The sequence below is a fragment of the Nanorana parkeri genome, unplaced genomic scaffold (genome assembly GCF_000935625.1).
Source record: "Nanorana parkeri isolate BGI_ZX_2015 unplaced genomic scaffold, ASM93562v1 scaffold69, whole genome shotgun sequence".
In the NCBI taxonomy this organism is placed as follows: Eukaryota; Metazoa; Chordata; class Amphibia; order Anura; family Dicroglossidae; genus Nanorana; species Nanorana parkeri.
This window is the reverse complement of record NW_017306337.1, coordinates 1731461-1758703: the sequence shown is the minus strand read 5'-3', so window position 1 is coordinate 1758703 and position 27243 is coordinate 1731461. Positions and strand designations below refer to the sequence as shown.

The 27243-nt window shown below is 41.2% G+C and overlaps 1 protein-coding gene across 1 annotated transcript in view; it reads right to left on the bottom strand.

The window, feature by feature from the left end:
- The window catches only part of ECE2 (endothelin converting enzyme 2), a 46172-nt gene that overhangs the window by 9411 nt on the left and 9518 nt on the right, over window positions 1–27243 (bottom strand). Inside the window, exons 2-12 of the mRNA XM_018576506.1 lie at window positions 21364–21450; window positions 18582–18726; window positions 15102–15317; window positions 14722–14846; window positions 11292–11438; window positions 9042–9107; window positions 6845–7033; window positions 6237–6379; window positions 4611–4725; window positions 1104–1214; window positions 916–1014 (exon numbers count right to left, since the gene is read on the bottom strand). Of these exons, the coding sequence (XP_018432008.1) occupies window positions 916–1014; window positions 1104–1214; window positions 4611–4725; window positions 6237–6379; window positions 6845–7033; window positions 9042–9107; window positions 11292–11438; window positions 14722–14846; window positions 15102–15317; window positions 18582–18726; window positions 21364–21450 (1443 nt within the window). The remainder of the gene's footprint in view (window positions 1–915; window positions 1015–1103; window positions 1215–4610; window positions 4726–6236; window positions 6380–6844; window positions 7034–9041; window positions 9108–11291; window positions 11439–14721; window positions 14847–15101; window positions 15318–18581; window positions 18727–21363; window positions 21451–27243) is intronic.

Sequence of the window (27243 nt, the reverse complement as noted above, 5' to 3'; positions counted from 1 at the left end):
GCAACTAGTGTAAGTATGTAAAATCCTCTTGCAATCCCTGTACAGCAGCATTCGGACTGCGAGGGTAGGGGAGCAACAATGGGAGAATATCAGGTGTGCTGAATGCAAATGTGTTGACAAGGGACATTGACATACTGATAGGAGGAGACAAGGAAGAGATTACCTCATCAGTCTTCTGCTGCAGTATTTTAGCTTTACAAAGTATCTAAACCCAAAACCAAAATGTAATATATTGTATCCTATGGGTCCCTAGATGAGGTGCCTGTATTAGTTTCCTTTTTTCACTTATTTTAACCTGGTAAACCTGTGAATAGCACACTTTCTGTCCCTGTGTGGCTGCACCTACTCCTCCACTGTATCTATGGAGGAAGCCATGGTTTCAAAATGTCTGCTTTTGTTCCTCTCCACTACATTTGGGATGCGGAAATTAGTAGTCTATAGAAAAAAGATAAAACTTTGATGTTCTGGTTTTGCTTTCTGTTCAGCTTACAGAAAGTGACAAGGAAACTGCATTTCTTTAAAAATCAACAGGTGTTACCTGTACCTCCTGAAAATGTTCTTAGCCTGACAAATGATAACTAATGCAGACACCACATCTAAGAACTGGTAGGTAACAATATATAACATTTTTGATTTTATCTTTCCTATAGGTAAGTGATGCTGTGTTGAGTGTTTGTTTCCCTTTAAACTATACCGGTTAATGCAAGTTAACACAGCTTTGTTTATTAAAATGTCTTAAAGAACTGTTTGTGTTGCCCTGTAGCTACCAATCAACTTACAGCTGTCTTTTTCCAGTGCAGAACATGGTTTGTTGCTATGGACAACAAAGATAGTTCTGCTTTCAGACATTTAGATAAAAACAAAGGCTCTGTTGTTGTATAATAACTGACAAAATTAAAAAACAAAATACAACACCTTCTCCTTAGCTGCTCTCTTTGTCTTCTCATCCATCCATGTTAAACCTGCTAATGTGAATTCAAAGGCTGCTCGGATTTCAACGATCATCTGCTCTGCCTAAAATAAATTGAATCACAAATTATTGCTGCTCATTGAACACCAATATACAATTATTTCAGAGGTTGCACACTGCCCTTGGTACTTACAATTGTTTTACTGTTCTTATCAAATGTTGATTTAACAAACAGAGATCCCAGAGCAAATCCAAGAGTATCATCTGTATTGGATAAACAGGTCTGCCACCGAGGGGTGCAGGACTGCAATGGAGAGGAAGAATATGAGCAAATGATTGGGAACATCGGGGCACAGGTATTTTTTGATCAGAAATTATTGGAAATGACACAGTGCCCATTTATAGCCTAATAATCAGCTGCGTTCAATAGTGGTAACAGTCAGGCCACATAACAGTGTAATTTTAGCAACATGAACTTACATCCAGCATTCTGAAAAATCTCTGTGATGAGTTAGTTATGATTTATTTTTGCCCATAGAGAAGGAAGCAAACCTCTAATCCATATGCACCATAAGAGAACAACAGCAGTATGGTGATGTAAACAGTCATAGATAGATTTTTAACCACCTATCATTTACAGAGATCTGTCATTGAATGGTTATTCTAAAGGAGGCTAAAAATGGTCCCATCCTGCCTTCACTATGACTGCTCAATGTGAAGCTTGGTTGTTGTAATATCTCTGTATGATGGTGACAATCCTTCCCAATTCTTCCTTCCTACATGAATCCACAAATTTCAGACAGTAAGATATTTGAAGACATTAGATTTGCTTTATTAAAGTTTTTGTTCTTTCTGTCTCTGGTGTCTACCTGTCTCTGGTGATCTTGGTCACCTCCAGGCTTCAGACCCTTATGTGCTACCAGCTGCTTGGTTTTATGTGTACATAAGGCCTTGTCTCATACCCTGATCTAGTTGCCTCACTGCCACATCGTTGCAACATATCTGTATCTAGACACAGAAGGGATGATCCTGCTGCAACATGTGACCCCAGTTTAAGCTCTCCTAATGATTTTGGGGACATTTACCATGTACCTTCTGAAGTCACAGATGTCTGGAATCCTGCTACCCTACGGTTATGTCTGCCTTGTCATAGGGAGCCTCTACTGCTTGCTCCTGCACCTTCCCTGCAGGGTCAATCCCCCTGTGGCCTTAGAAGAGGCCAGGCAACCAGTCGCAGTGACCATCATTGACTCGGAGTCCCCACTCTGATGACATTATTTTGGAGGAATCACAGTGTCCTGCCTTTTACCTCTGATTACATTAAACCATTTCATACCTTAATGATGTGGTGTGTACTACTCTGTATCTGGGGAAGAGCAGTCTGCTGTCTCCAGTTTTGGGTCTTTCAGAGGTACTACAGCTGCAAAGAACTTTCCACTACACCCAGTATTCAAGGTATTTTTCTATGAAGACTGGAAGCACCCGGAAAGGTCCTGGACCACACCTAAGGCGTGTTTTGGAATTGTTCCCCTTTGGTAGGGAATTAGTTAAATGTTGGTCTTTAGCCATTGGGAATCTGCCCGTAACCCAGCTTAACAGAGAAAACACTAGACCAGTAGAGGGCATACTTAACGTTACATATTCTACTGACCAACAGTTTAAATCTCTCCTTAATACCCAGTTGTCACGGGCGCACTCTGCTCTTTGCCCTGTTCTAGCTTAATTTGTCAAACTGTGGGAGAATAGGTTACAGAGATCTTTCCATGGTGGTCCCCTTCCTGATCGAGCGTGTGGAGTTTTCTGGAGCTATATTCTTCACTTTTCCATGTAGGGGAATGGTTATGAATCCTTGCATGTCCTTGGATAGGTTGCACTTTAGGCATCTGGGTGAAGAGCATCCCTTTAGGTTTACAGGCTAGTCCCTTGCCTCTGCCACCCCCTTCAGCTGTTCACCCAATACCCCTCTGTGCCACCGTATTGATTAACAGAACTTCCCCTAATGCCTTGGGTCTCCTCTACCCAGGGGTGATTGATCTATATCCATTGTCAGTTAAACTATAGCAATCGGTATCTCCATCAGAGCAATTCTTGCCTCTTGGTGCATGAAGGACCACTAGTGGTACCTAGTACCCAACAGTTTCATCATCCCTCTTTAGAGAGACCCTCTTACCTGCTCGGTCAACTGGGACCTGAGCTGGTTGTTCTCCAACCTAGCAGTGCTCAGTGTAACCCCTGCACACATAGTACTGCTCAGGGTGTTAGCTCCAGTGTCTTACCTAGTACCTTCTCATGGCATCCCCATTGTGGGACACTCAGACGACCTTCTGCCAAAAGGGCTAATTGCCTATAGGATCCAGCCGGGTCTAGTTTTGTCAAGTATCAGCGCTGGAAACTGTTTGTCACCTGTAGGCGATCTTAACCAGCATAGTTCTTCAGTAAAGGAGAACACAGCATGTTGGAACTCATGTCTCCTGTCATCAGCCATGGGTCTACCCAGCTGTCTATTCATGCAGGAGTCCTCTTGTACTATCTCTTTTTAATCTACCTCAGCCCCTTACTCTGCCATGGTGGATTTAGTTTCTCAACAGATTTGTGTGCCAGCCTCTAAGGATCAGGTTGTTCCTGGCCTCATTATTCAGCTTCCCCATCAGACAGCTGATAAGAACTACTCCCCCAATCCAGTGACGTGCGGTACCCCTGGTTCCGGGTGAGGCATTCCCCAGCCTCTCCCCCAGCATGTCCCACCCTGCCCCCGCTGCCGAAGCCCCACCTTCAACCTGGTCCCAAACTAGTGTGAAGGAGGAGGCAGGGAGGAGCCTCCCTGTCCCTCACTTGCTCCTCACTGCTGAGGCATCGAGATCGATGGCCACAGTGGGTTTTTTTTTTTAATTGGACAGCTTGGACCAATGGCGCTTTGCCATTTGTCAAAGCCATCCACAGAGCTCACGCCTCTAACAAAGAGTAGTGGCTATGACAGCTCTTGCCTCAAATTAGGCAGTTGGGAAGCCCGCTGCTGTGTAACCTAACTACCTGTCGAAAGCCGGATGCAGTGCTGCATGTAATTAACAGGCAGCGCTCCGTCCATGGCCGGTTACACAGCGGGGAGGATTTCCCTGCTCTATAACCTGATAGAAGCCGATCTGAATGGAGAAAAAACTGTTAGCTTCAGACTTGAAGCTGACAGCTTTTTCCTCCATAATACTAGGTGAGGATCTGCCTCCCCTGACCGCACGTCCCTGATCCAATCTCTGGGGGATTCCTCGCATCAGCGAATTGTTGTCTTCCGGGTGCTGGGGTCTCGCAGGATCCCGCTTTAGCAAGGTGGTGCTGGGGTCTCGCAGGATCCCTCTTTGGCAAGGTCTTTGGGTTAGGACAATGCTGAACACCATCTAGGTACTGGTCTGGTTGTTGATAGTACCATGTTTACTTGGGCAACCCTCTGGAGGCCAGTTCTTCTCAACTGGTAACTTCTGGACACGGAGGAGAGGTTCATGCCCCAAGGTGCATCTTCATGATGGCATGGCATAAGAAATGTAGCTAAATGTTGTCTAAAATCTTACTAAGTATTAAAATTTCAAAAGGATTACAAAGCTACTTCCCAGCAAACCTCCTGCACTTTAGTGCTGAACAACTTATGCTTTCAGAGACAAGGGCAAGCCCAGCAGGAAGAAGCTGAAGAAAAATGACTTTGTTCTAGTACCTTTTTTGCCCCATACAGTGACTCAAGGAGCTTATCCTGAGCTTTCTCAAAACGGGAATCCAGACTGGGTGACATCTTCTGGACCAGATTCCAAATCAAGTAATTGTTTAGGATCCTATAAATGAAGAAAAGAGAGGAAAAAAAGGAAGGTTATAGTTGCTCAAGACAGTTTTTGTGCAGCACAATTAGGGAACCACAAGTTGGGCATGATGTTTTCTTAGCTCTCTGTTTTTAGAATTTGAGCTTATGTCTGTGGGAGCCATAGGTACTGTCTGCGGGAACAGCTGATTGGGTAGGTTATAAATCCTGTCAGGATTGCTATCATTCTCAGCTGAGATAAGTGGACCCAACAGCAATTGAGAGCGCTGCTCAATTTCTACCCTCTTTATGGCAAAAAAAAATGACACTCATTTGGGCTCAGTTGTCATGTTTCTCTGCCTGGTGTTTGATTCTGGTGCATTAAAGCTGTCAGATTTTGCACACATGTCTAACGGCCCTCATGAGTCTTTTGACAGCTTTAAATGCAAACCAACCTAGACACATCCGATAATAAAGGCTTTTCAGTCCTGCAAAAAATCCGAAATCGCAACAAGTTCTCCTGGCATAATAAATCAAACCCCTAAAGTCTGCTACATATTTAACATATGTCTTGCCAACTCTTTTTTTTTACATGTATTGGTTTCAGATATTTACATATTTAATTAGCAATTTTGATCAATAAATATTACCAAGTCAATACACTAAATTATATGATAGTCCTTAGTGGGCCATACCATTGAACTCATCATACTATTACTAAATCAGTAGACTAAATCAGCACTTGGACCTTAGCAATGGTATGTTCAGGGCAGATGATGCTGGTGCAGGAGAAGTGAGTATGCTGACAGTGAGTTAAGTTTAAAGATGGCATAGGCATAATGAGATGTGTAGTTTCACCACAGCTGGAGGGCCAAAGTTTGGCTACCCCTGGTTTACATTATCTGTCAACCGTAATTTAATTGCCTGCTTTGGGTACAGTAACTGTACTTTGCACATCAATATTGCTGCTTGTAGTGCTGTTGTATTGAGTTAGCCACTATATAACCTTGATCACCAAAGGGAACAGGTATTCTTAACCTAACATCCTCTTTTGAGCATTACATTTATTAGATCACACAGGTATTCTTTATATGGGTTTTCAACAAAACATACTACTGCTGGAGGTTCCATATTATAGCAGCAGCATAGAGTTCCCACCTTCCAGATCCTCTGCTTTCTAGCAATCAAATGCGATGTCAGATTTCAGAGAATGAAAACTGGTACCTTTTGCTTTGCTTGTCTCTTTTGAAGCTTTATGAGCACCATTAATGGTATCAAACCAGTTTTCAGTGACACAGTAAGCAGTAGCAGAGCATGGGCACCCTTACTGCTAATGGGAGGAAGTTTAGGCAGCTCTTGGCAGAAGGGCCCCTTTGTGTTACTGCAAATGGGTCAGAAGTGGGGGAAGGTTCAGTTTTAAGTAGAAAATGTAAAGCTTTATCAGCAGAATAGTGTAATCATAATGTAATATTATACAGGTATAATCTGAATCTAGGAAGATAAGGTGATAGAAAAAAGTATAAGGATACATATAGAAATATTTCTTACACTGGGTCTGTGCTGTTCACAAGGTCTGACACCTGTTGCAGATATTCCTTGCCGTATACTACCACTGGCTCTGTGTCATTGATCTCCAAAGGTGTGAGTGCAAAATTTAAATAATCCAACCAGTCAAATGCAGGAGCCAGATTCTGCAACAAATACAATCAATACATGAATATATACATTACAAGTAGTGTGTAGGGTTTCTACTAGAAAGGGCAATCAGCCTTCAACCACATAGCATTCAGCAGTTTTTTTTCTATATCTTTTAACAAAAATATTCAGGGCTGTGTCTAAGATATTCATGCCTGAGGTGATGTGCTGGCATTTAGGAAGGGAGGGGGAGGGGTGTTGGGAGCATGGTTATTGAACAGATTTGTCATTCAGGGGGTGGACACCGGATCAGTGGCTTTGTCCACGTCCTGCTCAAATTCTGGCAACCGGTGATGTCAGTGAGCTGGGTAGGATGTCACACAGAGCGTCCACAGTTTGCGAAGAGCTCTTAGCAACCTGGGTCGCTTTGGCCGCCCCCCTGCCCCGAAATAAATGATCCCTTCTCTTTGACAAAGTTGCTCAGTAAAATTTACAGCATAACATAGTAAGTCTGTGGTCACCTGTAGCTCAGCAACAGTCATGCGGTTATAGATTTTTTCCTCATCCCGACGCTCATCTTGGGGAACTGTAAGATTAGCCAGCTGGGTCTCAAGTTCCACAATCTGTGCCATCTGCACTTCAACAGAACCTATGGCACCACCAAGCAGTAAGCCCATGTCTACCATGTATTCTTGGTAGGCCGCGAATACCTGTGGACAATACAAGAAGAAAAAAGTGACACCCACTGAGATTAAAGGAGAACGTCAGGAAATAAACAATCAAATTGTTTTAATATAATAAACATTTAATATAAGTTTCTGTTATAAATAATAAATCTGACTGACACAAAATTTGCTATTAAGTGCATGCAACCACATTACAACGTAATGTTTGGCTGTCTGGCCCTGCATTGCATGCAGGCAGGCAGATGTAGATCTTAAAACTGATGTCACACGAGTCATCCTGTTGCTGGAGACTTGCCAATGTCAGGATCGGAAACTTACCACTTACCCATACCTCCCAACTGTCCTTCATTTAAAGGAACTGTCCCTTATTTGGAAGCACATCCCTCTGTCCCTCTCTCCTTCTCAGTTGTTCCTCTTTTTGGTTTGAAGTATAGATATCTATAAAAATGTGCCGTTTACCTACCAAAAGTGTTATTCTACACTAAAACCTTTATTTTCTCTCTTTATTATCTTGTTTGCCATTTTGAAAGACCAGTATAAAGAAAAAGTAATGGTGGAGAACAACAATTCTGGATTTAACCAATCATTTTTGACATATAAATTCCTAACAGTCCACATAACTTGGGTGGTGGCAGGGCATATGTCCATTGTGTAAACACATTTTGTTGGAAGGTGTCCCTCTTTCTCATCTCAGAAAGTTGGGAGGTATGACTTACCTGTTTCTATGGAATTGGTGTACAATCTCCTTTAGCTCTACCAACAACTACAATATGTACTGAAAGGGCCTGCCTGAGTGGATGCAAATTAATTTGATTAATTATGCAGGTCCTCCTATTACATAGTTTTGGTAGATCTAAAGTTGATTATACAGATATTGTTAGTGTAATATGTATTGTGACTCTAGGAATGAGCAAAATTTGGTTTCCAGCAAAAAAAAGGAAAGAGGTAACTGGTGACCAGTTTACTTGTACCTAACAAGGTCAGTCCGGCCCAATTAGAACATATAAGGCTGGTAATACACCTATAGATTTTTTTTTGTTCAGTCCAGAAAAAAAAATCTAAATGCTTCTTCACCTCTAACAGATTACTCCTCACTTTGGTGGCCCGTGTTTACTATCTCCCCCCATTTCCATACTGCAATCTCTGTAAGCATATTCAGTATTTGATAGTGTCGGGTGCCTGTGTCTCCTGCTGCGTGCCAAAGTTCCATCCATCGACTAGAGGATGGTACCATGGCATGCCAGGGAAACACAGAGACACAAAGAGACTAATGCGGGTTAAGTGCTGCAAGAGAGGTAAGCTAGGACAAATGGGCTGGCAGAGTAGTAAGTATACTGTGCCTTCTATCGCAGAGTGCTGCCTTTTAACAACTTTAAGGTGCTAGCAGCAATGGAGTTGATTTACTAAACTAGGCTTTGTGCAAAAGGTGAAGCTGTGTTAGCTTTGAATACCCAATTATGTGCAAGCGAAATTGAAACTTATAAATGGTTGGTGAGACCACATGAATGGCTGAAGTTTCATCTTATTCACTAAGCTCAATAACCAACCATTTATTTTAGGTAAACAGTCTCTAATCATTTAGTCAATCAACCTCAATGTGTGTTTCCTGTAACACAGTAATATTTACAGCCACTCTGTATGTGGCAGAGAATAGATGTCCATTTTATTTGGACCCATAAACCCCTGACATTTCAAACTATCAGCTTCATAATATATTGCATCTTAAACCTTCTGGAACACAAAATACACCATGTACCATATCACCCATTCATAAAATATTAATTACCTAAATAAGATTAAAGTCTGACTGCATATATTAAAAATAAAAGTTATTAAAACAGTAAATATGCTGTGACTACTTACTGTAAAGGTTGGCACAGGCCAACATTTGCAATAAAGTGGACTTGAAAGCAAATATCCTTAAAATGATCATATGCCATTATGTCAAGTGACAATAAACATGGCAGTGACAACAGCAGTGTAACAGTTTGCAGTCTGTGAACCTCAACTAGGACAGAACACACTGACTGACCTTCCCATTAGTTGTCTTATTCAAATAATAGTCTCTTGATGGAAGGAAGAGTCCAGACTGGTCCACCTGTAGAAAAAAAGCAATAAGCTGTAAAAGAGCATTCCGGATAAGGTAACTGTAAAATACTTTGCCATAGTCTGACTCTCTGGGGGAAATGAACAAAGGGAAATACTTACGTTTTTTTGATGTAACTATTGGTACATTTCCCATCCACCCAATGAAGAATGGTATAATACAAGTTATATGTGGTATTGCCAAATACTGTGTGACAGTTTCTATTAAAGTGACACTAAAGAAAGAGTTCAATCTTAAAAATGAATTTCAGTACCTTAACTATTAACAGAAATGTAGCTTGTTTGTGTATCAATCTTAATACAAATTAGTAAACTAAATCTGAGATTGAAGTCCATTACGGGAGCGAGCTTGGAGCGGTGGCTACTTTACAACACACACAGGGACCATGGGGAACAGAAGTAGCCACCCTCCAGAAGGAAGGACAGTGTCAGCACCAATTCAGAGATTGAGGATCTACAGCCGAGTGATACACAAAAAAGATACATTTTTGTTAATAGTTTGGGGACTTGAATGCATTTTTAAGATTTAACTCCTGAGTAACTCCTGAGTTTAATGTCACCTTAATATCACATGTGCCACCGTTCTAGCTTGAAAAGTGGCCTTAAATATGCGCAATTACCACAGTGGCGTAAAAGCTCTATGGAAGTAAAGGTTGCTAAGTGGCATATGTAGGCAATAGTCTAAACAGTAGCAACCATCATAATTTTGAGCAAGGAATTGCAAATGCATATTTGAGTCTGGTTTTCTCCATTTTACAAATCTGTGTTATATACTGTATGTATGTATGTATGGATGTGTGTAATATATATATATATATATATATGTATATATATATATATATATATACAGTATATATCATTATTATGTTAACTACTTGTGAACATCGCTCTTACATTAAGGGGGTTATTCACTTCGGCCACCTCTGAACTGACTGAACCAAAGGGCTGCTGTACGGGCTATTCGCAATAGTCCATACAGCAACCGAAGGCAGTCGAGCGGCTGAGCTGAAGTGACAGCCGAAGAGTGGAGAAAGGTTGGCCGAAGCCGACCGATCTCCATGCAAATGACAGCTGGGCAGAGCCAGCTGTGAACTCAAAGCTTGCTCCGCCCAGTTTTAATGACGGACCAGCGTCCCCATGTGACCTAAGGACGCTGATCTGTCATTCAAATTCTAACTGGGCGGAGCCGGCTGTGACGTCATGGCCGGCTCTGCCCAGTTGTTATTCCTTGACCGGGACTTGCTAGAAGACTATGGCAGGTGCTGGCCAATAGGAAACAGTTGGGCGGAGCTAGCTGTCACTGCTAGCTCTGCTCAATTGTTTTTTTTTTCTTCTTTATAATATCTTTACATATGATTTAATTTTCCTATTTATTTACATTTTTAAAAAAAATTATACTCCTTTTTTTTTTTTTCACTCTTCTCACTTAGAGGTACCGAGCAGAATAGCCGTGCTGAATGCCGCTCGACGGCATTTTGCTATTCCCTCACTGCCATTCGGCCCCTATGGGAGTGAGCTGCCGGAGCTTGGTCTTAGTCGATCCAGATGTTGGAATGGCTAAGTCTAAGTTCCTCTGCACCGATGTACTGCTGATTTCAACCAATGTATGGCTGAAATTAGCCGTACTGAGCCGGAGTGACTATTCGAACGTCATTCGGCTCACTTCACTTTGCCTTGGTTATTCACTTGGCTGCCTTCGGCAGCTTTGTAAATAACCCCCTAAGTAATTATATGTGAAACTGGAGAAAGAGCCATGACTGTTCATATGCTTGGAATGCAGAGATACAGACTCAAAGCTAAAGGTAGTGGAGGGACTAACATAGAAGCAGCACTGGAAAATGGAAAAGAGAAAGGGTGGACAGCAAGGAACAGCACTGCAGGGGGGACAGGTGAGGGGGGATGTGTATAGATTGACAGCGAGGAGCAACACTGTAGGAGGGAGAGGAGAAGGGGATATGGAGGCATCGACAGCAAGGAACAGCACTGCAGATGGAAGAGGAGAGGGGATGAAAGATAAAAAGCATGCAGATATGCATAATCAGATAGAAGCATACAAACAGAGTCAAGAGGTTAAGTTGTTGTTCACCCAAACATTAGAATTACGAACATGTGTGCCTCCACATGATATATTTATATTGTACGTTTGTTTCTGTCTAGTCTAGATAGTTGTAGATACCTGGATTATGTTGCTGTTTGAGCTCTTGGAGTCCGCGCTTACAAAGACACTGAAGAATGGTGTTGCCCGGTACGTCCCTGAGACAGTCTTTAGCACGGTCATAAAGCTATCTCCTCTCCAGGTACCTGAGATATTCCAACCACCAACCTTAACAGACACATTAATAATTTATTGTTACCAACATGATTATGACAAATGTATTACAATGGTCTACAGAAACACAGGAATGCAAAACGAGGAAATTGAGACAACACATTAGGCAACACTGTTAATGATAGCAGCTAAAACTACATAATATAGTCCAAGAATATTAAAATGTATTTAAGGTCCAATATTTTTTTGTTAGTTTTGGATATAGTAGGAAATGGTAAAGTCTCCATCAGACTTTGTTTATGTTTTTTTTGCTGTCGGGGATTTCACTTCCTATCCTAGAGATGCAGCTGAAAGTTAGAGGAGATGCCTTCAAAGCCAGGGGATATCCCCTCTATGATGAGGGCCCTCCTTACCATCTTGTCTTGAATTGTATTGTAATGTCTTCCTTATATTGTAAAGCGCTGCGCAAACTGTTGGCGCTATATACATCCTGTATAATAATAATAAACAGGAAAAATTTTCAATATTTTAAGATTAGTGATGGGTAAATCTGCCCAGGTTCAAATCACCAGAGTTTCAGCAAACCTGAACCTAACACCAAACATCCCACTGAAGTCTAATGGGAGAGGGGGAGGCGAATTATGGACAAAAGGGCCATAGCCAATAGCAGGCTGGCTATTGCCCTGCCAGCTGCCTTCTATCAATCAGCGGTGGAGCAGACCTAAGAGAGAACTTTCTCTCTCAGATCCGCTGCTCTGTGGTCTGACAGAAGGCAGTGGGAGGCAGCCATTCTGCTATTGGCTATTTTAAATTGCAATAGCCAAGAGCAGACTGTCTATTGCTGCCTGATGTCAATCAACAGAGGAGCAGACCTGAGAGAGAAAGTTCTCTTTTAGGTCCGCTCCTCTGCTGATTGACAGAAGGCAGTGGGCGGAGCAATACCCAGCCTGCTTTTGGCTATTGCAATTTAAAATAGCCAATATCAGAATGGCTATTGCTCCTGCAGAGGAGCGGACCTGAGTGAGAAAGTTCTCTCTTAGGTCCGCTCCTCTGTTACTGACATCAGGATGTGGGCGGAGCATTAGCCAGCCTGCTATTGGGTATTTCAATTTTATTTCTGCCCACTGTCCTATGTAAACATTCATTGGGGTGTTTGTTTGTTTTTATTTGTCCGCGGATGCTGGAATGACGTCGTGGGACATTTAAAAAAAAAACTCATTCACAAGGGGGGCGGCATCTGGGTGCCCCCTATATGAAAGGGGGTACCCAGATGCACATGAGCCCCCCCTCCCCGCAGACCCCCACAACCACCGGGCAAAGGCTGTGGGGAGGAGGCCCTTGACACCATTGGCATGGGGACAAGGTGATTTTTCAGGGGGTCCCCCCTAGAAAAGCACCCTCCAATGCAGAGGATCTGCCCTTCCAGGCTGCTGCCCGGATTAAGTGTCTGGCAATGGATTTTAGGGGGAACCCCACGGTTTTTTTTCTTTCATTTTTTTGGTGTTGGGGTTTCCCTTTACAATTCCTACCAGATCTAAATGGCCTGGTATTAATTGTTGGGGGAACTCCACGCTGTTTTGTTTTTTTGTTTGTTTCTGTGGAGTGTCAAAAGTTAAAAAGAAACAAAGTAAACATTTAATGTCACTTTTCGGCAAATAATTTTCGTTCCTAATGATCATTTAACTCTTCCAAAATTAATGAAAATATGGATTCATCCGAATGCTGAAACAACTTGACTTTCAGACCTGAATTCCGAATAATGAAATTCCGAAACGAAACAAAACACATTTTTTGCTGGCTTACATGTCTACTATGGGTGCTCTGTTCACCCCCTAAAGGCAAACGTGAAGATCTATTATGGGTTATTAAGCTACTAGCTGATGCTCATATTCTCTTTTACCTATAGGTTTATCCATTCCCTCTGGATAAAAGATAAGGATGCAAAGTCAGGATTTGTTTTTTCCCGGCTATCACTCACTGTGAGCCCCATTCTGGTACTTGCCTCTTCCTGTAACTTGGTGGGCAGGCAGCTCATGCAGGGCAGTGTATTTTTTGTGTTTATTCCAATTAGACATCTCCTACTGATTTTATCTCTCTCACAGACACATTAATACATCAGTAGTATGATCATGAATACATTTGATAGCTTCAGGATATCAAGACTGCAGTTATCAATTACAAATGGGTCCCTCATACCAATTCATATCTGGGTCCCCCCTTCCTATTAGAAGCCCCCCCCCTTCACATCAGGAGTCGCAGAAGCATGGCAGAGGATAGGAGGTGGGACAGGCCTGGATGGAGGTACATTTCTGTGCGATTTTGAATAGAGACAGCCAACCTCCCTGCATTAGCATCATTCATTTGCATGGTACTGGCAGCCAGTCAGCCTGCCTGAACCATGGAAAGGCATGAAGCTGTGTGAAAATTTCAAGGCACTCCTGAGAAAACCACAAAGACAACTCAGGGTACCACAGAACCCTGGTTGAGAAAGACTGCTCTAGCACTTCAGAAATGTGACATAATAATGGCAAGCAATGTTCACAATCTGGAATCATTGCCTGCTTTTATTTAGCAGCATATGGTAATTTTAGAATCTCCCACCATTGTTTTTATTTCCCCAACATGAGTGAGATTGTATTTCACGATTAGACATGGTAATCCGTCCAATGCTGATACAACCAACGATCAGTAAAGTTTTTGTTGTAGTTTCTGAGTATTTCCTTAAAAAATAAGTTTGTTTCCTCTGATTGGTGAGTAGATTCAAAGATTTAAATGTCTAAAATATGACACTGGATTTGGTGCAATGCTTCAGATTAAGAAACACAACCATACATATTGGGAGGTAAATGTAAAACCAATCACTAAAATCTAATTGTTAACATGTAACTGTAATTCCAACACTCATTCAATCTTTTTTAACCTTCAGGTTTTATATTTATTATAAAATAATACTTCCATGTAGGTTGTTGTGCAAGCACTTCCTGTTATAGGGTGAGGGGGCTCTGTCTTTCTCCCAAATGTTCTCCTGCGTTGTCACCCTGTCACATGCTCTTACAATGGAGTTTACAAGCAGCTGAGCTGTTACCCATTGACCAGGCATAGTTCATTGTTTTCACCATCAGGAAACCCGCCCTTAGAAATTATGTGCAGAAGTTGCTGGAGAGAATGCATGTAGACAGGAAAAGGCTGCAGGAGATTAGCAATCCTTATATGAACAAAACGATTATATATTTTTTTAAATTGCAATTTTGTTATAAATATACTGTATAACTATAATATCACTCAGTTTCAGTTAAGTTTGGGATACACTTTAAGAAGGCAGTGTTTATGCTATCACCTTCTTTATCAGGTCAGTGAGGGGTTTTTCTTTCAGCTCCTCAATTTTCAGCTCCTTGAGGCAAGACAGGTAAAACCGCTGTGTCTTCATCTCTGCCTCACTGCTAGAGTTAAATGTGGTATTCTCTGCAACATATAACATAATCATGTCAGTCACAGTGTAAATTATATCATAATCATTTGAATGCCTATGGCAGTGCCCCCACATCTACAGACATTTAACCAAACTATGGCCGTTTTCAAGAAAGCCCAGGCCATTTCAACTGCTAATACCTAGAACCATTCAAGGAAATCTGCATTTGTAAACTTTTTTTTTTTGCTAAAAATGTCCAGTTCTCTGCCCCTCACTTTTCCTCCCTTTTCCACCATTATCTTTCTCACCAAGTATATGCTTTAACACAGCTTGGTTCTGGTCCCAGATGCTGTTGAAGGTGTTCCATCTTGACCGGCCATCAGGCAGAGGGTTCCTCTTCATCCAACCTCCACAAGCATACTGGTAGAAGTCCTGACATGGATCCACGTCTCTGTCCAGGGAATCAAGTATACGGCCAGCTACAGAAACGCAGGCCTCTGAGAGACACAAGGAGCGAGTCTTGTCTAGGTGTGAAAAGACACAAAAGCAAAGGCATTAGATTAAAATGCATCTAGTGAGAAAGAACATAAAAAAATGGTCATGGTCCTTCAAAGGTTTAAATGTCTTAAACACTATTGTGGACTTTTTTTTATTTTAACAAGATTCTCCATTCAGAAATGCATTTAAAGGAAGGTGCTATAACAAAGACTTGCAGAGTTATTCACAAAAGGGTGAAGAGTTTGGAGAAGTCAGGAGAAGTGAACAATCTAGGACAAAATAGCTGAAAGCTCTTCTCTTTCTCGGCTGCTGCAGCTACAGGGCAGGCGAGAAGGAGAAGAGAGAACTGAAGCAAACAATGGTGGTGTCCCATCCAGAGCCGGCACTAGCTCTCTGCGCTCTCTCTCCTCCTGGCCGCTGCAGCTTCACGAAGCGGGCTCACTGCGCGTCACATTGCTGATCTCTTCACTGCGCGTCACATTGCTGATCTCTTCACTGCGCGTCACATTGCTGACCGGTGCACTGTGCGTCACACAGCTGGCCTCTGTATTCTGCATTGCACCACTGAATTCTGTAATGTGCGTTGTTACTGATCTTTGTACTCTGCGTCACACCGCTGACCTGGCGGAGATAAGGCCGGGGCAGGCTAGGGTTTAGGTGGGGCAACTGGTGGCGAGTAACTTTTAAAGTCTGGCTAGTAGCTTAGGACTTGAAATTTTGAGCCCTGAGCTATTTTGTCCTAGATGGTTCACTTCTCCCGCCTTCTCCAAACTCTTCACCCTTTTGTGAATAACCCTGTTGGTTCATATTGTGACATTTTATCAGTTTTAGGGAGGAGTCCTCAATTTTCTCCACCTTTCAGTAAAAACTCTGTGGCTAATATTTCCCTAGACCATTTCATGATAGACCTGCATTTTGTATTTTAGGGTTAACAATATTCATTTATAGAAACAGTGACATTATACATCAAGAGAAAACTACAGAGAAATAGGTTAGGATCACCATGCACGGCAGTTTCTCCAGTGAACTGATCTGAATATTACCAGTGATAATTCACTTCAATCACAAAGGTGTTTTGGCATGCCTCCTTCCTGCAACTGAACATTTAATCATTCACCTGTTTTAAGTGATGGCCCTTATTATTCAGTGACCCTGTCACAAACGTGACCAATTCAAACTATGCAAATGATGTGAGAATATATATGCATTGATTATATTTAGTAAAAAACATATTTCAAACCAACCAGTAGATCCTAGGGCAGCGGTGGCGAACCTTGGCACTCCAGCTGTTTTGCAACTACAAGTCCCATGAGGCATTGCAAGGCTCTGACAGCCACAGACATAACTCCCCGAGGCAGATGCATGTTGGGATTTGTAGTTTTGGCACAGCTGGAGTGCCAAGGTTCGCCACCACTGTCCTAGGGAATATTAGTAGCTGGAGTTGTATGCAAATCTAGAAATTTCCTTTCAAAGCTGAGCTTCCCCACAACCCTCTTGCACCACAAGCCTTCCAATTGGTCATTTACACCTCCTTTAACAATAAATCCCAACGCCAGCAAAAACACTTTTTTAGTTGTGGACACAGAGTAGGGAACAATTCAAGTCTCTGTTTTCGATGCTGTGTCTGACTTTTCGGTGGGGGACACAAAAGGCCATCAAAACTTGTTTGGTGTTCTAAACATTCCTACAAAAAAACTATTGCTATGTTGCCATTAGGATAATTTTCCCCTACTACCTGAAATGTTAATACTGCTATACAACTGTAGCATTGTTGCATAGTGTCCTGGGTCCTGCGGGACAGTTCTGGGATTTTGCACATCGTCCTGCATTGCCCCAGTGTCCCATGGGCTGTCCCACAAGATCCAGGAGACTGAGCTCTCTTCTGCATGGCTATAATTTTCCTGCTTACAGCCGCTGTTACTCAGAAGTCAAAGATATGTCCCTCAGGCCTCCTCACCCCTCCACATCACCTCTCCACTACTGTGGCCCATTTAAATTATGCGTTGTGCTAACACACATGTGTTAACACAACACATTACCATGCATTTTGGTGCACTGCAATAAAGTGATTGACTTGATTGCAAATGCATGTTCTTTGGGGTAAAAATATAAAAAACCTGCTGAATATTTGTTTGATCTGGATGCATTACTAAAAAGAATCTTGCACATTTAATACTAGTTTAATGCCCACAAAATTGGATATGCACCATTTTTTATGTAACAAATACCATATTGTCCCCTGTCTGTTACCATGCAGTGCATCTGGCTGCCTTTTAATATGAAAATAAATGGCACCAACACTGACATCGAAAAATGGGACTTACTCCCACTGACACCAATTATGGGGCATATTTTTTATTCTTGCTGACACCAATTATGGACTTATTTTACCCATACTGACATCAACTATAGGGCATACTTCTTATGCCTTCTTTCTTTCTTTAGTGCACCCCCAGGCCATATTTAGTCAGAATATAGCAAAGCAAAGGGAGAAAGGTGCCACAATACAACCCATACAACCCATACACAGTAAACTGACACCCACGTTTTGACCACCCAAAACTTGTGCAGCATTTGTTTCTGGGACCCTGCAAGGTATCCCTCCTTATTTTTTTGTTTCAGGTGTTAGTACCTATGCTGTATCAGCCTGTATCTCTGAATTTAATATTCATTTTGGCATGCAAGTTTCATTGAAGATAACATCTGGTTATTTTTTTTAATTCACTGTTTATGGCACATTTACAGGGTTATTCACAAAGGGGTGAAGAGTTTGGAGAAGGCAGGAGAAGTGAACAATCTAGGCCAAAATAGATGATTTGGAACAATTCTCCAATTCAGCTCAATTTCCAGTTAAGCTATGTTGTCTTAGATTGTTCCCTTCTCTGGCCTTCTTCAAACTCTTCACCCTTTTGTGAATAGCCCTGTTAATCTAACTACTTTTGATACAAATCTGGAGGACACTCTGATTCTTTTGAGCATATTTTATAATCTTCCTTTTTAAGAGTTAGAGACATAATCCACCAACCACACACTTAAAATCTAAAATGACTGCGTAAAATTATATTTGAGAAACTCCAAAAGCTTTTCCATGAAAACAAACTTACCGTGTAAAGTCCTCTATATACTGTATCCCCCTATTTTTATGGTACACAGCCATAAAATTGACATAAACATAATTAGGTAAATGGGTCCAATTGCTAAACATTTGCAGTTTACTTCTGCATCTTTGTTTTTACAATTGCTAAAGCACAAAATTCAGGAATGGGGTTAAAATGATGACTCTGAAGCACCTGAGACTTGCTGAACTCCTAAAGCAATAAGGCATCCTAGGAGCAGCAATCCTAGAACAGCACTAAGGGCTCCTAGAAAAACTTCTGGCTGAGATCTACCACCCAGCGAGCCAAGAAAATGTCCTCTTCCTTTCCGGAATCCGATCTATATAAAAGAATAAACACATGATTAGACAAAAGGATAATGATAGACAGCAGTTGTGACTGAACATGTAATACTAATTGATTTATTGAATGCGGCAAAGTAACACAAAGCAGCCAACGTTCATTGTTGAGACTGTACTTGATGAATGTTTACACCTGCTTGGCTCCTGTGCTTTTTGGGCTGCCTTTTTAGACTATGAGGCTGATGTATCAAAAGTGTGCTACTGGAAAAATTGCTGAAGCTACCAATCAACTTCCAACTGTTAGTTCAGGTTTGAAAATGAAACAATGATTCTGATTCCTTGGTTGCAATGAGCAACAAGGCATTTTCTGTTTGCATATGCTGCTCTAGGAGCATATAGGGGACTTCAGAGGCAGGGTGGGCTAACATTTCACCTTAGAAATTAGTCCTCAACTGGTTTGTGGGATGTGAAAGTAATGTTGGGTGCCAGTCACTTTAAGGATTTTCTAATATTTTATTCCATAAGCGACCAAAATGGGAGAGAAGGTGAAGGGCTACAGACATCTCGGACAATACAGAACTTCAGAATCACCAACCGCTTCCCAACTTCACATTGCAGAAGGCCTTTGAACTGATTACAGTAATATTGTGTATTGTAGAACCTTAGCTGGTCAGCAGATCAAACATAGAACTCTTTAGGCGAGACACCAGACTTCTCTCTGAGGTCCAAGCCCATACTGGCTTCTCTGGCACCCCCAGCAGATGATGTTCCTCCCTGGTTCTCCAGCCCACTATTTCAGACCTCAACTGGGTCCACACCTGACCCTTCCCCAGACAGGAGGTCCAAGGGGGGGAAAGAGACTTTCACAAGGTCAACCCCGAATATTTCTGCCTCCCCCAGAATGCACCACTGGCCATGAACCTCCTAGTGATTGGCTAGGGCGGCACATATATTCATTAGACCACATTATGGGATGCTCTTCTCTGTGGCAAGCTTACACCCAGCACCAGGCAGTTGTAAACAATAACAGAGAGATTAGGAGAAATCAATTGAGTGCAGACTATCAAATTAGATTGACTGGATACAGTCCAGGAGAACGAAATTTATGGAGTCACCACACTTAGGGTAAGCTGGCTACACTTGGATGAACACAGCTGCAAGACAGTCTAACAAAGCAAAAACAGAAATACAAGGACAATCAAATTGTCCATTAAGTCCATCAAAACAAGATTGTAACAAATCCCTTAACACAAAATGTACTACATGCAATGAATATGAGGACATTTGTAATGCAACACTTATAATGCTAAGAGCCTAGTTATAAAAACTGGAGAAAAATGTTCTCTATAAACGTGGAGACCTTTTAACATAGAAACCAATCAAGTTCGATTTTTTTAAATTATATGGAAAATTAAACACTGTAATGAATGGATCGCTACAGGTTAGTTCTCCGCTTTTGTAAGAAGTCGCAAAAAGTAAGAGTTTCACAAACGTACAAAACAAATATATAACAAGCAAGGCCTGTAAATGAACAAACCATAAAAAGAGTTCCCTAGTAATGTAATTATCAATATTTTGTAAATTAATATTTAAGCAGGTCTGCATTGGGTATCCCTCTGCCCCAGGCACATATAACTAATGATTACAGTTTGGTTCAGTTCCTTTCCTTTTGTTATTAGCACTATGGAATGATTATTATTGTGAGAATGAAAATATCCCACAGAGGACAGCATGCTGTCTGTTTTATATGCAGAGCCACTATTGGACTGTGAGTAATTTACAGTTACTATAAAAATGTATAGGGGTTTGTCAGCATAATCTGCAGGTAAAAATTCAAAGACAGAGAGCACCACTGTCTACTGCAATATCAAAAAGAGTGATTTATCAAATATAGTTTTAACCAAGCTGTCAGGGGAACTTAGACAACAGCAAATGATGAGAACACAGCTGTAAAAAACTCCAAATGTAAAAACTACAGGATCTGAGCATGCTGAGTGCGCATGGCAGGTCAAACATCCAGTGCATTCCAGAACATGTGTGTTCATTTTTCAGAGAAGGAAACATACCTTTTGCGTAATACATAAGCACTGGATTGTTATTGCCGACCATGCCAATACTTCGATGAAGTGGGCTGATTTGCAGGAAAAGAGCATTTCTAATTAGGGTCTATTTATAAACATTTTGCAGAGCCATTTGGCCTGCAAATTTTGGTGATTTTTCATTCTGTGCAAGCAAAGGCAAAAATTCAGGTCAAATGTAATATAATGCAATATCACATTATGGCCACTAGATAGGGCTAAGGAGCATATGATATACTGTAAGTATTTTTTTCCCCCCATACTCCTTGGCTCCATCTAGTGGACATAATGTGGTATTACATTACATACGCCCTGAAAAGAAAAAATATAAACAACATTTGTTTTTGCCTCTATTTGCACAGAATGAATGTTCACGTAGATTTGCCGGGTGAATAGCTCTGTTTATAAATAGATCCATTGTTTTCTATTCCATGTGCATTTGCCGATGCTGGTTGTTTGACATCCATATGCATTGATAATAAATATAATAGCATTGACTTAACATCCACTGTCTCTTAAATATTGCACTAGGATCTTTTATGTTGTCTATTGCTGATTTATGGTTGACAGCAAAATGGTAACACAAAACGTTCTTACCTCTACAGTATCAGGAGATGAAGCAGTCTCCCCAGCAGGATCCTGGACTTCCTCATCATGAAATGTGGCACGTTTATAGTCAGACATCTGAGAACAAAAGAAACTGAATCAAAATCGGTATGTTTGGAAATGAGGATAAAGTGTATAACGCCACTTTGATTCACACTGTTCTGACTGAATGTGAAGATTTTTCAACACGGGCTTCCTCTGCTAGTAGAGGAATTATAAACAGGAGCTGTTATGAAAAGCTATTATATATGTAGCTTTTATACACTGAACAATCTATTATCATTATTATTATTGCATCAGTCTGTACCAAAGGTATTCATCAGAGATTTTTATGAGTGGGTTTTTCTAACAAAAGGAAAGAGTTATCCTATCAAAACTGGGCTGGAGAGCTGAATATCTATTATTGTAGAAAGCCCTCTGTAGGTCACGTTATTGGCTTATATATACTGTATTATTGTATTAAATTACCATTATAAAACAAATTGAGGGCTTCTGTGTTAAGCCCAGGTAAAATAATTATATTACATTTAGTCACCCTTCATACTGGTCCCATTCTGTTGCAGTGTATTACCACATGCATAATAACATGAAGTACTTTGAATGTAAACGTGCCTTGCATTAAGTATGCCTACTCATTTAGAATGAGCTGCCCATTTTTATCAGCACAGCACAGCAAAGCCCCGCAAAGCACATAGCACTTGGGATCTCATGTGACGTCATTGACAAAATATGAACCATATATGGTCAATTATGTAATCTTGGATCCCTGGCTGTTTGTTTGCATTCTAACAGACGGGATCTGTCATTTAGCACCAGGAGTCTGGCGGAAAACATTGTCTGGTGGTGGGTCATAGCGGGTTGTGGTGGGTCATCGTGGCAGTCAGGAAACAATGTTGGGTGGTGGGTCATTGTGATTGACGATGTATTTACAAAGCTGGACAATGTGATTGATTATGGATTTACATTGGGGGGTGGGGGGTTATTATTTAGATACTTTTGTTATTTAAGAACTTTTTCAAAGTGTCTGTGTATTTATTTACATTTGACTTTTTTGGGAATGAGTAAAAAGTGGTACTAATGTACCTCTGTATTCAATCCCCAGTCAGGGGGTGGAAATATGAGGGGCCCCCTTATTATTGAAAAGGAGGCTTACAGATTCCTATGGATCCCCCCACAACCCTCCACATCCTTTTTGGATGTGCGGAAGAGGCCCTTCTCCCTCAACATTGGCGCAAGTCGGAAAAAGCTTTACAACCCCCAAATGAAAGGCACCCCATAATGTTGAAAGTGTCCTGGTATGGTACAGGAAGGGGGATCATGAACCAAGGCTGTATGCCTAGATAAGGGTCTGGGTGGATTTTTAGGTGGAACCCAACACTTTTTTTTAATGTGCGGTCACTTTTAAGGGACCACATAGTACTCTTTCATAACACCACATGCAGTTTTAAGGTATCCCCCAAGCATGTTATTTAAATGAGTTGTGTATTTTCTATATCTCCCATTAGGCAACATGGAAAGGCTTTCTCTCTGCTGAACGGTATGCTCCCCATTGCAGTGCCCCGCTATCCATGCACTTTTTTTTAAGTAAAACACAGAATTACAGGTATAATGATCATAGAAAAATTAACTGTTATATTACTATTTAGGGTGGTTATAGTGGTTGGGCCTTAAATGCAGAGAGTGGGGGTACCCTTGCACTTTATGCCTGCCTCTTCACATGGGGTCTTTTTTTTTTTTTTTCTTTCTGTCTCTTGGTTTATGTTCCCTTCTGGCCCCTATTGCTCTTTCTCTTTGCTGCAAAAATCGTTTGCACATTTCTTTTGACTTTGGTAACTTTTTTATCTTCTTATTCTCCTTTTCTTATTCTCTTTCTGTATAGAGTATGTTACCTCTCTTGGCAGTCACATTCTTTTTTCAGCACATTTTTTGGTTATACTGTGTTGCTACTATAAACAGTAAGTCAAATTCTATTTTCCAGTATCATCTCATTATAGGCAGCTGGGTTAAGGGTTTTTTGTTTTGTTTTTGTTTTGGTTCTTATATCAATACCATTATTCTTTTGGTTCTATGGAATTGCAATGCTACATACTGTATGTACCCTTGACTTGGTTGTTATAAAAGTATGTTGAGCAACTGTGTTGTATGTATGTCTCTATCACCAGTGTATTTGTTTTATTGGGTGACCTTTTTTCTGTGTTGTTACCTTCTGGTATTAATACAATTCTTGTAAAATTAGTTGTCATAATAAATTATGCTCACAATAAATTCTTGAAAATATGGCCAACAAAGTTTACATACTATTTCTGACCCCTTTAGCCCAGACTCTTTCCCAACCTTTTTCCTTATTTCCCTTTTCTTTCTTCTCCATTACCCCCTAAACCTCCCCAGCCTCAACTCCCTCCCCACCCCTAATTATAATCTCATACTACAATACCTACCTTGCTACACTGGAACATATCAACCATACCTGTCCATACATCTAGGTGACATAAATGTTAGTTTTTATTCTTTCTCACCACTTAGCCAAACTTCTATGTGTTGTTTTAGTCATTACCCATGAGAAATGTGTCATCTTCCTAAATTACTGTTAGACCTGGATCTCCTTTTATCCATTTATGCCTTGAACATGGATTTTTACTTATTCCATGGTCTATACAGTATAATGCTATGATTTCTAGATCCTTTTTGTCCTACAATACGCAAACATTGATGGTAATTTTGGTTATCACCCTACCCTAACCTCCCTGATTGTATTTTTCCTTGTTTATTTTAAAACAATAAAAACTCTGTAAAAGAGAAAGGCCAAAAAAAGAGCAAGATTCAGCTCCCATAAACTTAAATGTGGCTCGACACTAAGTTTGGGTTTTGCCGATTATGGGACCTTATGCTATACCTGTGGGCTTGAGAAAAGGCAGTGATGCATAGAACTGTTGTCCTGTACATTTATATGTACTGATCCTGCAATTATACATTGGAAAACTGCACTTGTGGTGCTGCACTTATCCTTTAAGGGCATGATCGCAAGGGTAAAAACTCTGTGGGGCCCCCTTCCCTTGGTGCCCGAAGTACGTGCTTATTTTGCTAACTGGTATTTTTTGCCCTGCCATACTGAACAACTGGAAACATTTATTTCCAGGGCTAAAGAGAGAACATTCTATAATAGTCCTTAATTCATTATTGCCACTATTAAGCATAATCCCTTCCATTCTTTCAACAAGATGGCAACAAGAGTCTTAGTGTCATTCCCCTAAGACTCTTTAGCAGAAAGATATTTACATCTAACAGCGCCAATTAAATATTTTATATCTTGACACCATTTACAGTGCTAAACATTTATGAGTCATTTGGAGTGCAGACATTTCTTAACTTTTCTCAAAGCTTATTCTGCTGTTGGCTTTTCAGAGCCAGAGGAGTTGAATGCCCTTTCTTGGACGAAATGCTACATCAGTTTCTGAAAAAATGAGACGTTAACCAGACATTTTAGAAAGACATTCGCTGTCGTTCTTTCAAATAAACACACATCTTTCTTCTTTTACCTTTCTGCAAGCAAGAGACAGCAAATGTGTGTGAACTGTCTGATGTGCTTAGAATATATAACTTGGATAGGGCAAATTCAAAAGGTGACATAAAGATAACAAAGTCAACATAAATTTTAAATTGTGAAACATAATCAAATATTTAGTCTAGCCCAACGCTAGCTGATTTTAATTAATGGTATTGTATGCCAGGTTATTGGAAGGGCATCAGTAAGTTCTATATCAACAAAGCAGCTGTATGATTACAGCTTGGTCATTATAACAATCTAGACCCTGATCATAGGCAGACTCAAGCAGCTGTGAAGAGGCCAGTCTCAGGCCCCATTAACACCAGGGGACAGCGTTTCAGCTCGTTATACACACGTTTTTTTTGTGCGCGTTTCAGTGCTGAAATGCTATTAAAAATGCACATAAATGCGCGTTTCCATTGAAGTCTATAGAAAAAGGTGCTGATCAGCGCTACAAAAGTACCTCAGGGAGCGTTTTAGGCGTATTGAAATGCGCGTTTGCGGGAACGGTCCCCATAGGAATGTATGGGATTTTACATGTTGGCACTTCAGTACGTAAAAATCCGCGTAATGAAAACGCCCTGGTGTGAACGAGCCTAGTGGAATTCTAGACCTTATTATTATTTATTATTGTTGTTGCTAGTATGTAGCATTGTTTTCAGTGTTAGGAATGATGGCTTGCTGTAATTCACCTTTCCTAGCAATCCACGCTATCACTGCTCATCCTAATGTTTCAGTTGCTAAGAGAAAACATTATCAAGGTTAAACTCCCCCATAAAAGCACTCTGCAAAGCAATAGGTAATTATTCTATTCAGACTGAAATGTGTGTACATAGCTGCTGCATAAGGAGTGCTGGGGAGCAGATAAGCTGCAAAGGATGTAGATAAGCGAAGTAGGCACGTCCTTGTTTATTGCAATTATGATGTTTCTGCACCACCCACCCATACTAGCTCAGTCACACTATTACCAGTAAGCAACCACCTCAACCGAACGGCTGCTGGTGTGCGTGTGCCCTGGCAGTTCCATTGCGCTCGATCGAGCCGCATCACACTGTTTCCTTTTTTTGGTTAGAACTTTATTGAGTGCTATTTCATTAAATTCTGTTGGCTCACTGCGGTTCACTTAAAACTTTTTAAAGCACACAACACCGGAACACAGTGGTATGAACTGTCACCATCCATGACAAGGAAAATGGCCTTGTCTTGCATTCGGGCAGTGCTGGAAAGAATGGCCTGCGCAGCCTAAACACAGATGGTGTGGACGAGTATAGAGACGAGTCTTTGGGGGAATTAAATAATGCATGTACAACACTTTCTGGGACTATAGTGCCTTTAAAACAACCCAGGTTTAATTCATGAAAGCCTTGCAACATTGAGAGAGTCCCCAGCTGGAAATTGAATGTAAACAAAGGGGCCGGGGATGCTGACTGACATCATTACCCAAACCCAGCTGGCAGTGTCCTTAACAACCAGTGATGGTTGTTCCATAGTCAACAGCAGGCTGTCTACTGGCTGCTGTCAATAACAAGAGAGGCGAACCTGTTGGGGAACTAGTTTTCCAGATTTCGCCCACCTACAGCAAGTCCTTGGTCGCTGTGCCTGCCTGTGTGACAAGTGCAGTGAGCAGGCAGAGAGCTCTGTGATTTTATTAGGCTCAGCGTTACTGAGCTGCACTGAGAACATAGGGGGGAATTTATCAATGTTGTTGTATTGTGTGCATCTTTTAAACTGTCGTATCCTTAATTTCCAATGTATATAGAGACAGATTTACTATCCTAGTGTATGTTTCATTCCTAAATGCCTTCATAAGGAGAAGTATCTCAAAACTGTCTCTATATCTTTCTGTCTATAAACTGTCTCAAAATTATCGAAAGCTTTCATGGAACCTCCTAGATGACAGCAGAATAGCTGATGAAGTCATCTTTGCGATAGTTTAAGCAGTGCTCATGAGCACTTCTAGGATGTGCGTCTGTTTTTAGCTCTTTTCTGCTAGACACAAATACTGCGCAGTTGAGATGTTATACAAACTGTCGCAAATCCTGTGTAGTGAGTTGCAACCATTAATATGTCACAAGAACACTTAAAAAGATGCTTAACAGAGATCAAACTCTGCGTTTAGTTATCATGACATTTTGGTCTTTGCGCCTAAAAATGTTGTCGCAAGCGCAATCATAAATTCCCCCCATAGCATCTGGTATAGACACTCCAGCCACAGTGTGCCTCCGCGCGACAATTTCCAGCAGGTACATGCAGAGCCGGATTTACTCTCCCTGCTGCCCCAAGGCCAGGTTCCACAATGCACCCCCCTCGCCGCCAACCACCCCCCC